At 37.2% G+C, this 18,057-nt stretch overlaps 1 protein-coding gene across 1 annotated transcript in view; it reads right to left on the minus strand.

The window, feature by feature from the left end:
* Positions 1 to 906: 906 nt before the first annotated feature.
* arfgef2 (ADP-ribosylation factor guanine nucleotide-exchange factor 2 (brefeldin A-inhibited)) overlaps positions 907 to 18,057 on the minus strand; it is a 56,418-nt gene continuing 39,267 nt past the window's right edge. The window contains exons 28-39 of the mRNA XM_022208825.2: positions 17,127 to 17,287; positions 16,890 to 17,020; positions 15,135 to 15,264; positions 14,915 to 15,050; positions 13,823 to 13,961; positions 12,554 to 12,611; positions 11,351 to 11,459; positions 11,065 to 11,204; positions 9,211 to 9,388; positions 8,821 to 8,959; positions 6,740 to 6,857; positions 907 to 2,401 (exon numbers count right to left, since the gene is read on the minus strand). Coding sequence (XP_022064517.1) covers positions 2,237 to 2,401; positions 6,740 to 6,857; positions 8,821 to 8,959; positions 9,211 to 9,388; positions 11,065 to 11,204; positions 11,351 to 11,459; positions 12,554 to 12,611; positions 13,823 to 13,961; positions 14,915 to 15,050; positions 15,135 to 15,264; positions 16,890 to 17,020; positions 17,127 to 17,287 — 1,604 coding nt within the window. The 3' untranslated portion in view covers positions 907 to 2,236. The remainder of the gene's footprint in view (positions 2,402 to 6,739; positions 6,858 to 8,820; positions 8,960 to 9,210; positions 9,389 to 11,064; positions 11,205 to 11,350; positions 11,460 to 12,553; positions 12,612 to 13,822; positions 13,962 to 14,914; positions 15,051 to 15,134; positions 15,265 to 16,889; positions 17,021 to 17,126; positions 17,288 to 18,057) is intronic.

Below are 18,057 nucleotides of genomic sequence, written 5' to 3' on the forward strand. Positions count from 1 at the left end.
CAGTGTTCAAGTGGATTCTATCTGATGTTAGAGGCCTTAAAGCAGGGATGTCAAACATATGAGGCCCGTGGCCCAAAACTGGCCCTCCAGAGGGTCCAATCTGGCCCGTGGGACGACTTTGTGAAGTGTAAAAATTACAGAGAAGACATTAACTGCAAATTGTAAATTAGTAAAACTATACATTAAAAATAATTTCTAGAACATGACAAGTTGATTCAATCATAAAATACTAGATTTTTCATTGTTCTTTTGTCATTTTTGTCGTTTCTCATGTTTTTGTTTTATAGTTTTACGTTTCCTTCTCGTCTCACGCGTGTTTTTTGTCTCATTTTTGTCATTTTGTTTTATTCATTATTTTGTGTATCGTTTTTGTCATTTTATTTTTTGTCTTGTTTTTGTCGTTTGTCTATTTTTTGTCACTGTAGCTTTTATGCCTCATTTTTGTTCAAATATATTTATGGAACTATTTTGGGCCACAACACCACGGCCTTGTAAGTCAGACTTCTTTGGTGAAATGTCAACAATGGACTGTATCTTTAGAGGAACCAAGGGTATGTCCATATATACTAGTATATGCACTTAGAACAGAACCTTCTGAAATACTAAAACACTTAAACATTTTGCATTTTGTTTTTTCTTTTTTCAAAGGCCAATGATTAAAAACATGTCTCAGCTTAGTTATTTGGATCTACTGGAAAGAAGAAACCCTTAAGTTTTTTTTTTCTTTAGAGGGTAAGAAATGCAAAGATGCACAAGTCTGAAAACATGAAATTCTCAAAATTCATCATAAAATTTACGCTTGGTGTCCCAAATAACAAACAAGTAAACTCTGAACAAATCCTGAAGCAACACTTGCATCTAAAATGACTCAGACTGACCTTTAAAACGGCGTCAGTAGTCACCAGAGTGGATCAGAATTCAGGTTTATTGATTACTTCACCAAATGCTCGGAAGATTACATCACAATATTATGTATAGAACCATATAGCACTTTCATTTCTATGTATCTTACATTGAAAACTTTACAGTCTGCTTGGTTGTTTTTTCATTTACTGTATATATATATTTATATATATTTATATATTCCCCTAGCTTCAGGGAAGAAAAGTAGACATCCATAGTTGCGAGGGAAGGAATGCTTCTCAAAAAATATTTAAATGCACTTTAAATAATTACATACATCGTTCTTCTTTTTAAAAAAGGCGGGGAACAAACGAGGAGGGCTCCAGCAGGCAGAGATTTTCAGGATCTCTGTGGATGCGAGTTTTGGTTTCGCTCTGTTCCTGAACCTTCTCTGTGGAGTTCGAACGTGGAAGGACGTCAACACTGATCCAGCTGTCCAGGACGAGTTAATACATGAGCAGACTGTCGGAAACACATGTGCAAAAGACCATGGGACTTAAACAACTGCTGCACCACCTTCGGGGCCAATCGGTGGATCGGTGGTGGGTTTTTTATGATCCCAGTCTGAGGCTTCACTGGGTCAACACTGTCAGGAATGCATGGCAGAGGGAAGGCGCCAACCGTTCATTGTAAACCAGCAATTATCCTGCAAAAACAATCACAAATCAACGCAAGAGAGCAGAATAAATAAGTAAAATCTCATTGGAAGGCAAGAAATGATGAAGCACGACGGGATGGTTGCGTTGCAGAAACGCCACAAACAAAAACCAGGAGATATCCTGGATAGTGTCGTAAAAGATGCAGATCGACTTGAGCCTTCTTCAACAACTGCAAAACCCCAAAAACACGAGAGGAAATGTTAGAGTCACAAATAAAGCCGAGGGGTGATTCTGATTAGATCGTCATTTTCCAACAGGCACGAGCGGCCAAAAATAAAAAAAAAAGATTTTCACAACATGTAAGAAGTTCATCAGATTCAATATTTGCTTTCACCTTCTTTGACTAAATGACAACAAAAAACAAACCTTCAAAATCAGAAACAGGGTTTGCAACAATAAATTATCCGTCTACAGTTCTTTCCTGATCATTGAGATGAGAGTCGGGGGACGATGAAGGACAACAGTCAGCAGAGAGCGCTGGTCACAGTGCTGTTCATCCCCGAGAGAGAAGGGAGGAAAGGTTTCTTCTACCAGCCGGAGAAAAGCCGAACACGTAAAGTCCTGACAGAAAAGCTACAGCCTTCACATGGCAGTCCGTCGGTGGTCCGATCCGGTTTAGAGGAAGAGGAGTCTCTCAGGTACGTCCACCGTCTTTTCTCTTCCATCCGGCCGTCCTAGGAGGTGGGAGTCCGGGCCGACGCCGCCTCGAGGGCAGCGATGTGGAAGACGGAGCCGATCCGCAGGAAGAAGCGCCTGAGGACGGCTCGCAGCTCCGGGATCAGATCAAACTGCATCATCTCACACAGCTGGGGGTAGTAGCAGGAAGCATGGGGCTGAAACTGGGGAGGAAGAGGAGGAAATGGACGTTAAAACCACAGAGCAAGCAAGCAACAGACGGGATGAGTAAAACAACAGAAAAACAAAGGGCGGTTTGTGAAAGCAGGTTAGCAGCTTCCACAGAAAACCTCAGACTCATGTTTTAACCTCAAGACTTTCATAAAAAAAAGGTCTTCTGGAGGAAAGTTCTGTGGTCAGATGGAAGAAAAACTGATCAGAAATCTGTTTAGAGGAGAGAAGGTGAGGCCTTTCAGCCCAAGAACACCAAACCTACCATCAAGCATGGAGGTGGCAGTATCATGCTCTGGTGTTAGAAGTGCTTCTGGACTGGTTCTGGACTTTCTTGGGCAGGTCTTGGACTTTCTTCAGGAGTAGTTTAGGTATGGTTTTGGTCCAGAGTTTGCACTGATTGTTGACTTTTTCAGAACTGGTTTCAGACTGTCTCTGGTAGTTTTTTAACTCCAAGAACACCAAACTTACCATCAAGCATGGTGGTGGCAGTATCATGCTCTGGGGCTTTCTAGAAGAGCTTCTGGACTGGTTTCAGACTGTATGTTGGACTGGTCCTGTACTTTCTTCGGACTGGTTTATGTTTGGTTTAGGGTCTCCTGGTTTTGGACGTGATTTAAAGATGATTTATTTTAGACTGGATCTGGTCCTGGATAAGAACTGGTTTCAGACTGTCTTGGGAGAATCTTGGACCTTTTTTTAGGAGTAGTTTAGGTTTGACTTCGATTCCGATTTTGTACAAGTTGCTTGACTTTTGAAGTACAGGTTTTAGATTGTTTCTAAAACTGGCTTCAGCTTTGGTTTAGGGCTGGTTTTAGACTGTATTCCGACTGGTTCTGAAAAGTATTTTTTGGACTGGTTTAGGTTTGATTTTGATCCTGGTTTTAGACCTTATTTTTTTTTAGGATTGTTTTGGCTGATCTTGTTTTAACCCCAAGAACACCAAACCTACCATCAAGAACGGTGGTGGCAGTATCATGCTCTGTCAAACTGGATCTTTACACAAAATAAATGGAATAATGGAGTTTATTTTGTTTATTCAATTATTTTATTATTGTTTTCACAAATTTTGACTTCCACCTACCCATCTTTTAATAATATATACACTGTGCCTTGCAAAACTATTCATACCCCTTGAACTTTTCCACATTTTGTCATGCTACAAGCACAAACTTAAATGTATTTTATTGGGATTTAATGTGATAGAAGAACATGAAATTCACAGTACAGCTGTATTTACACCATTTACTAGACTATTTACTAACTTGGTGACCTCCAAGGACAGTTAGCTGCACTGGATTTTAATCCGTTTTTTTGTTTCGAGCAGAACATTTTGTTAGTATTAAATACTGCAGTCGATCTTGTTGATATAGTATAATTAAAGCCTGGAGTTGTACGTTTTGTTGAACCAGCTAGCAAAAAGAAAGCCTGGATGTGTCAAATTTTCTTTGTGGTTTGATGATATACACTATCGTTCAAAAGTTTGGGGTCACCCAGACGATTCCATGTTTTCCATGAAATCTCACACTTTTATCCATGTGTAACATAACTGCACAAGGGTTTTCTAATCATCAATGAGCCTTTCAGCACCATTAGCTAACACAATGTAGCATTAGAACACAGGAGTGATGGTTGCTGGAAATGTTCCTCTGTACCCCTATGGAGATATTCCATTAAAAATCAGCTGTTTCCAGCTAGAATAGTCATTTACCACATTAGCAATGTCTATACTGGATTTCTTATTCATTTAATGTTTTCTACATTGAAAAAAATGCTTCCATTTCAAAAATAAGAACATTTCTAAGTGACCCCAAACTTCTGAACGGTGGTGTATGATACATAACCAAAGCTAAAGGTCATTCTAAGGAGATGCTTTAGTCTCAGGCTCTTGGAAGCTCTTTTGTCTAATCAATGTAGGACTTTTTAGAGTTTTATGTGGTCTGATGAGGTTTAAACTAGACTTTCTGTGTACATCAGTGTAATAAATAAGTTCCAATTCTTCTTCGAGGACAAAGAGGACCGAAGTCTCTCTCCGACTGGTTTTATTCTTCCTATTGTAAACAGTATTCCATGGACTGACAGCCCAGCAGTATTTGTTTTTCAGGTCAGGACTCTGTTGTAATATTTGCTGTGGGATGCGTTGGTGTGAGGCTCCACAGCAGGCCCCTAAACTAAAGTCTCCACAGTGACGAATGTTTCCTTTTGTATTTTGCTGCTCTTAAGGGCAATTTTACTAAATTGCACTCAGAAAAATAAACACAGTTTTGCAGTATCAGGAGTCGTTAGAACAACTTTCCCAGAATTCACAGCGGGGCTTGCACAAGAGAACGGAGCCGGCCGGTCCCTCCGTAACAATACGGCTGCAATGTTTTGTTGACGCTGTGGTTTGTGTGGTGCTGGCTGCACGGCGCCAATGTTTCCTAGCGCTCCGAGCCGCATGTCGGGTTGTTTTCTCACCAAAAACTATCACCGTTTTGGAAAGAAACCCTGAGTCATGTTCTGCAGTGAGTCATCGGTGAATCATGCACTCACACAGAGGGAGCATGACTCATCGCTGACCGCCCACCCAAGTGTTTGAAATGGAAAGAATATTATAAAAAGAAAACTGAAATATAAAACGGTCAAAATATTGAGATATTTTTAATTATTGTCATTTTAAATAATGGAACTTTTAAAGCTATTCTTGCCTTACCTTAAATTCAAATCCTGGTTTGAATTGATCACAGGTAGACAGTTAACTGTATTAGATTAAATAATACATTGTGCTCAAGCTAATGTGAGCTTGGATGTAAAATTGAGAACAAATGTTTACATAAACTTGTTAAAACCATGTGCATCATGGCAGTCTTGAGCTTGCAATGACTCCTATAATCTGGAATTTCGAGAATGGAATAATCAAAATACGCCACAAATCTAATTTGGCATTTTGGTTCTTTCGTAGATTTTTAGGCCTCCTAAAAATCTGACAAAACCTGCTGGGTGACCTAAAGTTTGCTGCTGATCACATGGACGAAGAAAAGACCTTCTGGAGGAAAGTTCTGGAACAAAGAACTCAGGAGAAATATGTTTGGAGGAGAGAAGGTGAGGCCTTTAACTCCAAGAACACCAAACCTACCATCAAGCATGGAGGTGGCAGTATCATGCTCTGGTGTTAGAAGTGCTTCTGGACTGATTCTGGACTTTCTTGGGCAGGTCTTGGACTTTCTTCAGGAGTAGTTTAGGTATGGTTTTGATCCAGAGTTTGCACTGATTGTTGACTTTTTCAGAACTGGTTTCAGACTGTCTCTGGTAGTTTGTTTTTTTACTCCAAGAACACCAAACCTACCATCAAGCATGGTGGTGGCAGTATCATGCTCTGTAGAACTGGAGCTTTACACAAAGCTAACGGAATAATGAAGGAGGAGGATTAAAACCTAAAACCCAGGGTTCTCACCAGGATTTTTTTTACAGCGTAACGGCAGGTCCTCCTGCACGCGCATGCGCAATAGCCTTCATTAAATCTTGCGAGCGGCCGGCCCAGATGTCAGCCAATGAGCATCACGCAGATGCTCCAAATGCTCGTGATTTAGGTCACTATTCACCATACATGGCATCACGGAAACAACCGAGACATGCTAATTGTAACCCTGAGATTGGAAGCGACTCTTAATTTTAGACGGGAACGGGTCAATCGACAGGAAAGTACGGCTGAGGTGGGGAGACATAAATTAACCTAGATAGGCACCCAGTCGATAAAAACAAATGCACATGCCGTTATCTGTCAAAATAACAGCGTAGCGGCCCTAATTACAGTGTAATCTTTTAAACTGACAGCGTAACGGCCCGTTACGCTGAAATGCACTGGCGAGAACCCTGAAACCATCAACAGAAGGTTGATCTTGGACACAGTTGGATGTTTAAACAAGACAATGAGTCCAAACACACATCAGACGTGGTAAAGAAATGGTTCCATCAGGCTAGAATGAAGGTTTAGACTCGTCTCCCCAAAGTCCTGACTTAAACCCATCAAGAACCTGAAGTCTGAATCAGAAGGACAACAAATTTAGTGGAACTGCACCAATTCTGTCCACAGGAGTCAAAGATAAACCAGAAACTTCTGGACAGAAACCAGAAGAACCTAACCAAGGTGACATTTAACCAAATATTAGCATTACTGTATGTATATTTTTGACCCAGGAGATTTTATCTTGTTTCCTCTGAAAGCACCAAAATGCATCTTTGTGTGACAGAGATTCATAGAAAACCAGCAGTTTTAGGAGTCATTATAAACTGTGCAGTGATGATCATGGTTGTATGTAAGCTGTCTGTCTGTTTTTGTGCTGGTTTCTTGCCTTGTCGTCGGGCAGTCGCAGCGTCCTGGTCAGCAGCAGCATCAGCAGACTGTTCCAGGCCTCTCGGTGGCTCTCTGAGGTCAGACTGATGAAGTAGGCCAGAGCTTCGCTACAAACGCTGAGAGACACGACGCAGAGTTACGACAACCACAAACCCGTCTGCAGTAAAACTATCAGCATACATCATTATTACAGCAGCTACTTCACATACGTGTTCTTGATGTGATACATGAGTCAGCGCAGATGCTCCACACAACAAGGTGATTTGTACCAGGCTTCAGCACACCAATAAATCGCACAAAATATGCACAGTTCATAAATTCATAATGAGGTATGAGCCATGTGTCAAAACACAGCTGGTGTTATTCATCTGAGGTTTATTATTCAACGCTGGAGACAGATGAGCAACGCCAGCATGCAGCTCTATTAAATTAGCATTCTAAAGGTCTAGTCTGGTCACATTATACTCTATCATAACTGTCCAACGCTTAGAAAACAACAATAAATAGATTCTAATGTCTTATTCATCAGTAGAATCTGATGTGCGATATCCAAAATGACTTGAAAGATGACCAAAGTGACTTAAAGCGTGTCCAAAATTACTCAAAGTTGTCCAAAAAGATGCAAAGTTTGCTTAAAAAAAAAGATGAGAAATTTGTCCAAAATCACTCGTTTTTAAAAAAAAATGAGATAAGGATAAGACCAAAAATTTGCTGAAAATGACAAAAAAAATTTTCAAAATGACTAAAAACTGTCCAAAATGACTCAATTATGACCTAAGTGACTGAAAATGACTTAAATTTGTCCAAACTGATGAAAACTTTATCTACAAATGACTAGAAACTTGTTCAAAATGACTAGAAACTTGTCCACAACGACTAAAACGTGATGATATATTAAATGACAGATATTTATTTTACAAAACCGAAGAAAAAGAGGTGGTGCAGACGAGCAACGCTAGCATGTAGCTCTATTAAATTAACATTTTTAAAGGTCTAGTCTGGCAATAATATGCTCTATTACAATTGTCCAATCCTTAGAAAACAACAATAAATAGATTCTAATGTGAGTCTGTGAAGTTTGCTGTGTCTTATTCCTCAGAGGAATTCGATGTGCACTGTCCAAAATGACTTGAAACTTGTCAAAAATGATGCAAAATTTGTTCGAAATAAGAAAAAGATTGTCAAAAAGGCTGAAAATTTTGCTTCAAATTATTCAAAATTGTCCAAAGTTCTGCAAATTTTGTTCAAAATAACTCAATTTCTTCAAAATTAGACAGAGAATGAGCCAAAATTATTTACAACTTGTTCAAAATGCCTGGAAATTTGTGCAAAATGACCAAAAACGCGTCTTAAATTATGCGAAATTTGTCCAAAGAGACCTGAAACTTGTCAAAAATGATGCAAATTTTGTTCAAAATGAAAAAGTGTCAAAATGATTAAGATCTTGTTCGATATGTCTCAAAATTCTCCTAAATTCTGTAAATTTTGTTCAAAATAACTCAATTTCTTCAAAATTAGATAGCAAATGATCCAAGATTATTTAAAACTTGTTCAAAATGAATAAAAAATTGTCCGAAATGACTCGAAACTCTTCAAAAATTTTGCAAATTTTGTTCAAGATGAGATAATTATTGTCAAAAATGATTAAAATCTTGTTTGAAATTACTCAAAATTGTCCAAAATATTTAGTGTCCAAAATAATGCAAAATGTGCCCGAAAACGAGAAAAAAATCCTCAAAAACGGATAAACAAACGCTGCATTTCTGACAATGCCATATGGGGGAATGAGCAGCCTTGGAGGAGGACTGCTCTCTCTGGGTGCTTTTCTAGTTTTTTAAAGTTTTCTTCTTGATGAACCTGGACCAGACGTATCTACAGTAAGTACAGTTTCTCTTTTGGATCTTTCCTACATCTAAATTTCAGTAAACAAACCTGCTTGTTCCTGTACCTGATTCCTCCACCGTCTGCCCTACTTTGTTTTCCTGCCATCGGTGAAACAATAGTGAGCTCGTGGATAGTGAAAGTGCTCTTCTGCTTCCTCCTGGCTTCAGTTTTTTATTTGTTAGTGTTTTCACTCACAGCAGCAGGCGTGTCTGGATGTCCGGCCACGAGTCCTGCAGCTGACGGTCAGAATACATCCTGAACAGGATCCTCAGGCTGCAGGCCAGACTGCTGGTCTCCTGCTTCAGCAAGTTGGGTTTGGATTTCCCTTTAAAGCCTGCAGGCCAAACAGAGAAACAGTCGCCATTTAAAAACAACAACAGCAGTCTTTGTGTGGCCTCATGGCTCAGACGGTTACTATAAAACTGTAAAGCCCCTTGTTTTACTCTGGAGGGGATTTTTCTGAGGCAGAAGTGATAAATTTCCTCCACTGATTACTCATGAAGTGTATGTAAGGGAGGTTTTGGCAGCTTGCAGACGCTGTTTTCTCACATATTAGCTCCAGAAGGACTTCCCCTCTCTGTTTACCTGCCCTCCACAGCGCCGTCCGCTGCTCGTTGTTGGAGTTGAAGTCCTTGGCGAAGGTGTGTGACTCCAGCAGACAGTCCAGCAGCTTGAAGAGGTGAGCAGACGTCATGTGTTTGTACATCCCCTGATCCGGTCCAGACTCTCCCCCATCAGCCTCCGACTCCTCCAGAGCATCTCGCTGGAGGAACAAGAGGTTCACACAGCTTTACTTATATCTGTGTGATGATTTCTTTACTGTGGGCTCATTTTTCTCACCAGTATAAAGAACTGGAAGTACAAAGGACTGAGAAATGACTTTGGTCCAGTCAAACTAATTTACAAAGTCATAAAACATTAAAAAGAAAAACTGAAAGCTGAATTTCTTCACATATTTAATTTGCAAACGTACAAAATCGCTCCAAACACTCTCAGATGTTACTAAAACTGGACGGTTAATAATGACTTCATTCTATAGGTTTATAGAAACAATTCAGATGAAATTTGGAGACAGCAGCAGAATTTGACGTGTGCCACGTATGACGCCTTTCAGGTCAAACAGATAAAGACTGTCCAAAACTACTATAAACTTGTTCAAAATGACTCTAAATTGTACAAATTTCTGCAAATTTTGTTCAAAATACCTAAATTTCTTCAAAAATTAGATAAAGAATTATGCAAATTTATTTAAAACTTGCTCAAAATGACTCAAAATTTTCTCAAAATTCCTAGAAAGTGTCAAAAATAATGCAAAATCCATCAAAAACAACTACAAATTTGTTGAAAATGACAAAAACAAATGTTCAAAATGCCTGGAAATGTCTTTAGAATGACCAAAAACATGCCCTAAATTATGCAAAATTTGTCCAAAATGAGAAAGTTTGTCAAAAATTCTGCAAATTTAGTTTAAAATGACTAGATCTTTTCCAAAATGACTGACTTTCTTAAAAATTAGATTAAAAAAAAGCAAAATTATTTAAAATTTGTTCAAAATGACTCAAAATTGTCCAAAAAGATGCAAATTTGGTTCAAAATGACTCAGACTTTCTTCAAAATTACATCATGAATGAACAAAAATGATTTAAAATTGTCCAAAATGCTTGTCAACAATGATGCAAAGTTTGTTGAAAATAAGAAAAAAATTGTCAAAAAATGTTATAATCTTGTTCGAAATGACTCAAGATTGTCCAAAAGGATTCAAAATTGTCCGAAGTTCTGCAAATTTTGTTCAAAATAACAGTTTTTTCAAAGCCATATAAAGAATGACCAAAATTATTTAAAACTTGCTCAAAATGACTCAAAAATGTCCAAAATGCCTTAAAACTTGTTTAAAATGACCAAAAACATTTCCTAAATTCTGCTAAATTTGTTCAAGATGACTCGAAGCTTGTCAGAAATGATGCAAAATGCATCCAGAAACAAGATAAAGATTGTAAAAAATGACTAAACTGTCTGAAAAGATGCACAGTGGCTCAAATGTGCGAATGACAACGAAGAAAAATGAAATCCACAAAGACCACAGCTGGTAGAATCAATCGTGACTTTACTGAAAAGTTCCTGAATTTGGGGATTTGTTTTAAAAGGAGACCTTTAGAAGGAAGTGATTTTGAAAAGACTTTGTTAGATCTTCTGACAGAAAAGCATAAACAGCTCAAAGAATGTTGATTGTTCTGTTTTAATCGTTTCTACCGCTAATAAATGATGCGATTTTGGTTATTTTTAAAAACATAACCTCCATTAAATCCTGACAGCAGGTTTTGGGGTTTAGAGAAGTCCCTTTGTTTTTCCCAGCACAGTCCTGATGTGATTCAGATGTGAGGGCAGATTTTCAGAACAAGTAAAACCACGATGAAGCGTGCTGCAGCTGCTCTGACCCACCTGAGCGGCCGCCATGTTCTCAGCGTCCTCCTTCTTGCTGGTCGCCGGGTAGAAGACGATGTTGTCGATGGTCTGGATCAGCTCCAGCTGCACCACGCATTTAATGAGCAAACCTGCAAACAGCTTCTGGTCTGACACTCCTAAAACACAAAAAACAAACAAAAAGGTCAAAACCAGGCGTTAATGTGAGCCATTACTGGATTTAGGTGTTCTGCTGTGGACTCTTCATGTCTTCAGGCTGACTCTAAGGATGAATGTACGTTAAATCCAGATGTTTGGGACTCACTGGCGTTAGATTTGCCCTTCCAGGTGTCGTCGCTGGACATCTGGCTGTGTCCTCTCTCTGACAGAGCTCTGTCGTAGCTGCTCTGGGACTGGCTGTCGAAATCTGCATCCTGGAGATTTAAAGTCACAGAAAACGAACATTAAAACTTAATATTAGAACATTATCATTTAGAACTTAGAATTTAGGACAAAATTACTCAAAATTAAGCAAATTTCCTTAAAAAAATTCAGGCTTTCTTCAAAATTAGATTTAAAAATAACCCAAAATTATTTAAACCTTGTCCAAAATGACCCCTAACTTGTCAAAAATCATGCAAAATGTGTTCAAAAAGAGAAAAAAAATTGTCAAAAATGATTAAAATATTGTTCAAAATTACTCAGAATATTCCAAAATGATGCAAATTTTGTTCAAAATGACTTCAAGCTTTTTCAAAATGACTCCAATTTTTTTCAAATTAAATAAAATATTATCCAAAATTATTTAAACTTTGTCCAAAATGACTAAAAACTTGACAAAAATTATGCAAAATGTGTTCAAATGATCTAAAAATGGTTAAAAGTCATTAAAGAATGTTGCAAGATGATTTAAAAATTGTTTAAAATTACTCAAAATGATGCAAATTTTGTTCAAAAAAAAATTCTGACCTTCTTCAAAATATTATAAAAAATGATCCAAAATTATTTAAATCTTGTCCAACATGGCCAGAAAGTGTCAAAAAAAAAAAACTAAACCTGTTGAAAATGACAAAAAAGTGTTCAAAATTATTTGAAATTTGTCAGAAATTATGCAAGATTTTTTTTTAATTAGGAGGAATTTCTATAAATGACTCATCTAAGTGAGACAAAATTATTTGAAACGTTCATTTTTACTAAATATTGTCCAAAATGACCTGAAACTTGTCAAAAAGATGCAAAATTTGTTCAAAATGAGAAAAAAGATTCTCAAAAATGATTAAAATCTTGTTTCAAATTACTCAAAAGTGTCCAAAATGATGCAAGATTTGATGAAAATAATTCAAACTTCTATAAAAATGATCCAAAATGATTTAAACTTTGTTGACAATGACTAAAAATTGTCCTGTGATGCAGTGAAAAGATTAAAGGAACCAGAACTTTCAAGCGGTTGAACAGTTTCTGAACGAGCATGGGGTGTCTGTGGAGCTGCTTCTGAGTCAAACTATTGTTCAGTCATTCATGTTCTTACAAAGTGTTTTCCGTCTGCAGCTTCCTCGTCCTGTCCAGCCGGTCGCCATGTCAACAACCTGATGGGAAAAGCAAACAGGAGCAGATCAGGAGCCAGGTGAGGCAACAAAAGGTCAGAAACTTGAACAGTCACACACCCTAAAGCCCATTTATCTGTTTAGTTTTAACCCTCTGAACCCTAAAACCTGTTTTATGAAGCTGTTATCTTCACAAAAAACACCTCATTTAAAAAAAACAGAAACTGCAGAATACAGAAAACCCAACGTCCTTCAAATACACCTCACTTCATTCTACATTTATCATTTAAAAATTCATAAACTATTTGCTCCAACTGCATTCTGTAAGAAAAAAATCTGCACTACAGTGTATCCATTCTTGACTCGACGGTGACCAACAGTCACCTCATAAATACTCTGGGACTTCTTGATTTCTTTACTGTGGGCTCATTTTTCTCAGCAATATAAAGGCCTGCACCTCTACAAACACAGAACAACCATGAATAGAAGCACAGGAGACTTGGAAAATCATCTTTGAGGTCAAATTTACAAAGTCATAGAACATTAAAAAGAAAAACAAAGTTGAATTCACGCGTCAGGTCATACGAATCAGATAGAGAATGATTCAAAACTATTTAAAACTTGGTCAAATTGACTCAAAATTATCTAAAATCATGTAAATTTAGGTCAAAATGACAAGAAGCTTGTCCAAAATGACTGATTCACTTCAAAATTAGGCAAAGAATTACCTAAAATTATTAAAAACTTGTTTAACATTGTTAAAAATTGTCCAAAACGCCTTGAAATTTGATCAAAATGAAGAAAAATGATGCAAATTTTGTTTACAATAATTCAGACTTTCTTCAAAAATAAAAAATGAATCAAAATAATGTAAAACTTGACCAAAATGACTAGAAAATGACTAGTCTGGCTGAATTGCAGGACTTGTTTAGACAGAATATGGAAAGAATTTATGATCCAAGTAGAAAAGCACATCAGTAGTCCATAAATTTACTGCCAATTTCAGCTTCAAATTTACATTATTCATCAAAATCTCATTATTCTACGAGTCTCATTTAAAAAAAACTGAATTCTTCTTGTATAGCTGTAGTCTATAGAATCTTTTTATTTTCAAGTTTTGGTTAAAAAAAAAAAAAACTCCCAGAAAGTGCTTGGTATTCAGAGGGCTAAAACGATGCAAATAAAACCACAGTTGATGAAATAACTGTCTGACTAATCTGCCTGAACAGGACCTAAACTGAGGCACTACTCACGCGTGAGGGCTGGTGTTCTGGAAGATCTCCAGCATGCAGGAACAGGTGATGTTCCAGACGTCGGGGCTGAACTTCTCCCCGTTCAGAATCACCAGGTTCTCCAGACAGTTTGTTCCCGACCGGGCCAGCTGCTCGTTGTCTGCACAGGAAAGAGCAGGAATGTAAAACAGGTCTGTGTCATGAACACGACCAGCCAAACGTTTGGGGTCGCATAGAAACGTCCTTATTTTTGAAAGAAAAGCAGTTTTTTTTCCATGAAGATCACAATAAACGAACCACAAATCCAGCTCATCCAGAGACGCACAAGAGTGAGCAAAGCAGGAATGAAAGCAAATATAAAACATATATAAAACACTTTTTTGTTTACTACATAATTCCAGATGTGTTCATTCACAGTTCTGATGCCTTCAGTGAGAATCTACAATGTAAATAGTCATGAAAATAATTTTAAAAAATCATTCAATGAGAAGGTGTGTCCAAACTTTTGATCAGTAGCTTATAAACCAGCTGATCTGTAAACCAAATATTCACATTTTCACTCTAAATCTTCATGTTTTGTCAAGTTTCTGCCACATACCGTCAAAAAATGGTCCTAAATTACTACACAACAGGTTTAAAATGTCTTCTAATATTTACGTTTTACTTCTGTAATTAGTCGTCTGTGATAAAGTTAAATTATTGGGGCACTGTGAGATTGAAAGGAGAAAGTTTATTTAAAAAAACATAAATAATGATGTTAGAGAGGACAGTAACTGGTAACTTTGCAACTTGTCTGCACTGTCAATTACTTTAATTTACCACCTAAACTTTGATGGCATGTTTTGTTTTATTAAATCTGCATGTAAAATACTTTACGTAGTACAAGACCCGACATAAATACATGTAATAATAATAATGGATTAGATTTATATTCTAAAGCATTCTCAAAGCGCGTACAGTGGATCCATCATTCATTCGCTCACGTTCTCGCTCTGGGCAGCTTTCTAGCTTACAGTCTTCTTGCTGATGTGTGAGTATTTAGTGTTACGTCTCTAGCTGCTGTTTTTACATCCAGAGAAGTCGTTCTAAGTGCCGTTGATAATAAACGCCCACCTTGTCTGACGCACCACTGCAGCTGAGTGAAGATGTCGGCCAGCAGGATTTCACTGAGCGGCTCGTAAAACTGGGTGAAGACGTCACAGATGGCGTACAGAGCGTGGTTACACGTCGTCGTCATCCACTCGGTTTTCTGGAAGCAAAACACACGTTTTATTTCGCTAAATGTGCCGGCTTTCTTCCCGTGTTTGTCCGTAAACGTTCCGGCGTCTCTAACCTCCGTCTGCTGCTCGGGAAGCTTCATGTTGTCGAAGATGCGGAAGACGATTCTGAAGAGGTCGTGCCACCAGTGCTTCTCAAAGGTTTGGCCGTAACTCTTCATGATCTCAAACATGACGGTCAGACCTCTGAAAAACAACAACAAACAGTCTGGACATGAGTTCTACCGCACCACGGCTTAAGAAACAGTACGACGGGCACAAATACAGGTGAAATAGTTCAAATACATGAGCAATATTTTATTTTTATCTGCAACATTTATTTTTTATGTCCAATATTTAAAAGATATCTGCAATATTTCATTCATTTTTTGTGCAAGGCTTCATTTTTCATGTGTAAAATTTCACTTTCATGTGTAATAACACACATGAAAGTGAAACTTCCTGCAACTTCACAATATTTTAAATACATGTACAATATGTCACTATTTCACTTTTCATGTCCAATATTTCATTTCTATGCGCAATACTTCATTTTTTATGTACAGCATTTTATTTTTATGTGCAAAATTTCACTTTTTATGTGCAAAATTTCATTTTTCATGGACAAGATTTCGTTTCTATGAGCAATGTCTTGTTTTTTTAGGCACAATATTTAAAATGCATGTGCAAAATTTCATTTTTCATTAGCAATATTTTATTTTTATGTGCAAGATTTCATTTTGCCAGCACATTTTAAATACATGTACAATATGTCAATGATTATTTTTGTCATGTGCAATGTTTTATTTTTTAGGTACAATATTTAAAATTTGTACGCAATATTTAATGTTTATGTTCAATATTTCATTTTCATGTGCACTATTTCGCTTTTCATATGTAATATTTCACATTTCATGTGCAATATTTCATTATTTATGTGCAAAATTTTATTTTTTATGTGCAATAATTCATTTTTCGGGTGCAATATTTCATTTTCTATGTGCAACATTTCCTTTTTAGGTGCTATATTTCGTTTTTATCTGCAATATTTAAAATTACATGTGCAATATTTGACTTTAATGTGCAATATTTGACTTTAATGTACAATGTGGCAATGTAATGTGCAATATTTCCTTTTTGTATCTGCGATATTTCATGTTTATGGAGAAAATTTCCTTTTCTATGTGCAATATTTCCTTTTTTATTTGCAATATTTCATTTTTTATGTGCAACACTTCTTTTTTGAGGTGCTATATTTCATTTTTTATCTGTGATATTTCATATTTTTTATGTGCAATATTTACTTTTTTTATCTGGAATATTTCATTTTCTATGTGCAACATTTCATTTCTATTTGCAATATTTCATTTTTATGTACAACATTTCCTTTTTTATCTGCAATATTTCATTTTTGGGTGCAATATTTAAAATTACATGTGCAATATTTGACTTTAATATGTCAATATAATGGGCAATATTTCCTTTTTGTGTGTGCAACATTTTATTTTTACAAAGATCTACTACTCAGCTTGTGCTCTGACTTACAGATACTAGTTAGAGGGGAACACGGTGCATAATTCTGCCATAAGTCTGTGAGTTTGCTCACAGTTACACCCTGAGAACTTTTATTTTTAGCTTCAACTTGTTTACAGTTTCCAGAGTGGAAAGTCACGTTTCCATAGCAACCAGAAGTACAGACAACTATTACTGGATGGCTTTAAAAACTGAGAAAACTTTCTTTTAAATGAAAATAAAGCTGACAGTTTGACAGAGCAGAAAGAAAGGAGAGCTTTATACTAATAAAACTGCATGAAGCTGAGTGTTTCTACTACCTGGTCCGGACGTCCAGCTTGCAGCGGTTGATGATGCAGGAAAGCTCAAACAGGATGGGAAACCAGCCGCGAACCCACACCCGGTCACCAGGGGCAACGTTCATGTCATCGCTGGTGTACTCCCTCAGGGCCTGGAGGTCATGCAGGGTAACATTACACATTAGTGTATGAAACAACGAATGAATAAAAGTGAATAAACAGGTGATTACTGAACCGGTACGACTCAGCAGCTCCTACCTGTGGCCGGTCAGAGACGTATTTAGCACAGTGTCGGATGAGTCTGATGGACTCCATGCTGGTGTCTGGAAAAGCTGCGTTGCACACGAACTCCGACAAACACTTCACTGCATCCTGGAAGGAATCGATAGCAGCTGCAAAGTGCTCCTGGAAGGTGTTCACTGAAGGAAAGAAAGTGATGGAACAAGAATGAACTGGTCTGCTGATATAAAATCTCTGACACTCATAGAAAAGCTAAAGCTGGATGATACAGCTCACTGACAGCGGAGCAGCTCAACAAATAACAACTAAAGGTTTACAGATTATCAGCCTGACCGATTATGGAGGCCGAGATCTGACGTACTTACAACAAGAAAAGTACTCAGAGAACAGTCCTCCTCCAAGGCTGCTCATTATGGCACTGGCAGAAATGCAGCATTTTTTTATATAAATGCAGCATTTGTTTATTAGTTGTTGATGATCAGAAATCACAGCAACATAGAATGTGCCCATTTAATACGGATGTACCTACAAACTAAATGAGCTTGCGCTGCGCACAGGCGTGTGTTATACGTGTGTACGTTATGTATGGATACCAAGTCATTTTGAACAAGTTTTAAATAATTTTGGGCAATTTTTAGTCAGTTGTAACAAATTTTAAATAATTTTGGATCATTTTTAGCTAATTTTGAAGAAAATTTGAATTGTTTTGAACACAACTTGCATCATTTTGGACATTTTTTTTGTAATTTTTAACAGGTTTTAAGGCATTTCTGACATTTTTTTGTCATTTTGAACAAGTTTTAAATTATATTAAATAATTTTTTAATCTAATTTTGCAGAAAGTTTGCGTCATTTTGGAAACATTGTAGTGTTTTTGAACAAAATTTGCATCATTTTGTAATCGTGTGACCTAAATATGTAGCAGGCGGCGGGAATTGATGGGACTCAG

The sequence above is a fragment of the Acanthochromis polyacanthus genome, chromosome 6, assembly GCF_021347895.1.
Source record: "Acanthochromis polyacanthus isolate Apoly-LR-REF ecotype Palm Island chromosome 6, KAUST_Apoly_ChrSc, whole genome shotgun sequence".
Lineage (NCBI taxonomy): Eukaryota > Metazoa > Chordata > Actinopteri > Pomacentridae > Acanthochromis > Acanthochromis polyacanthus.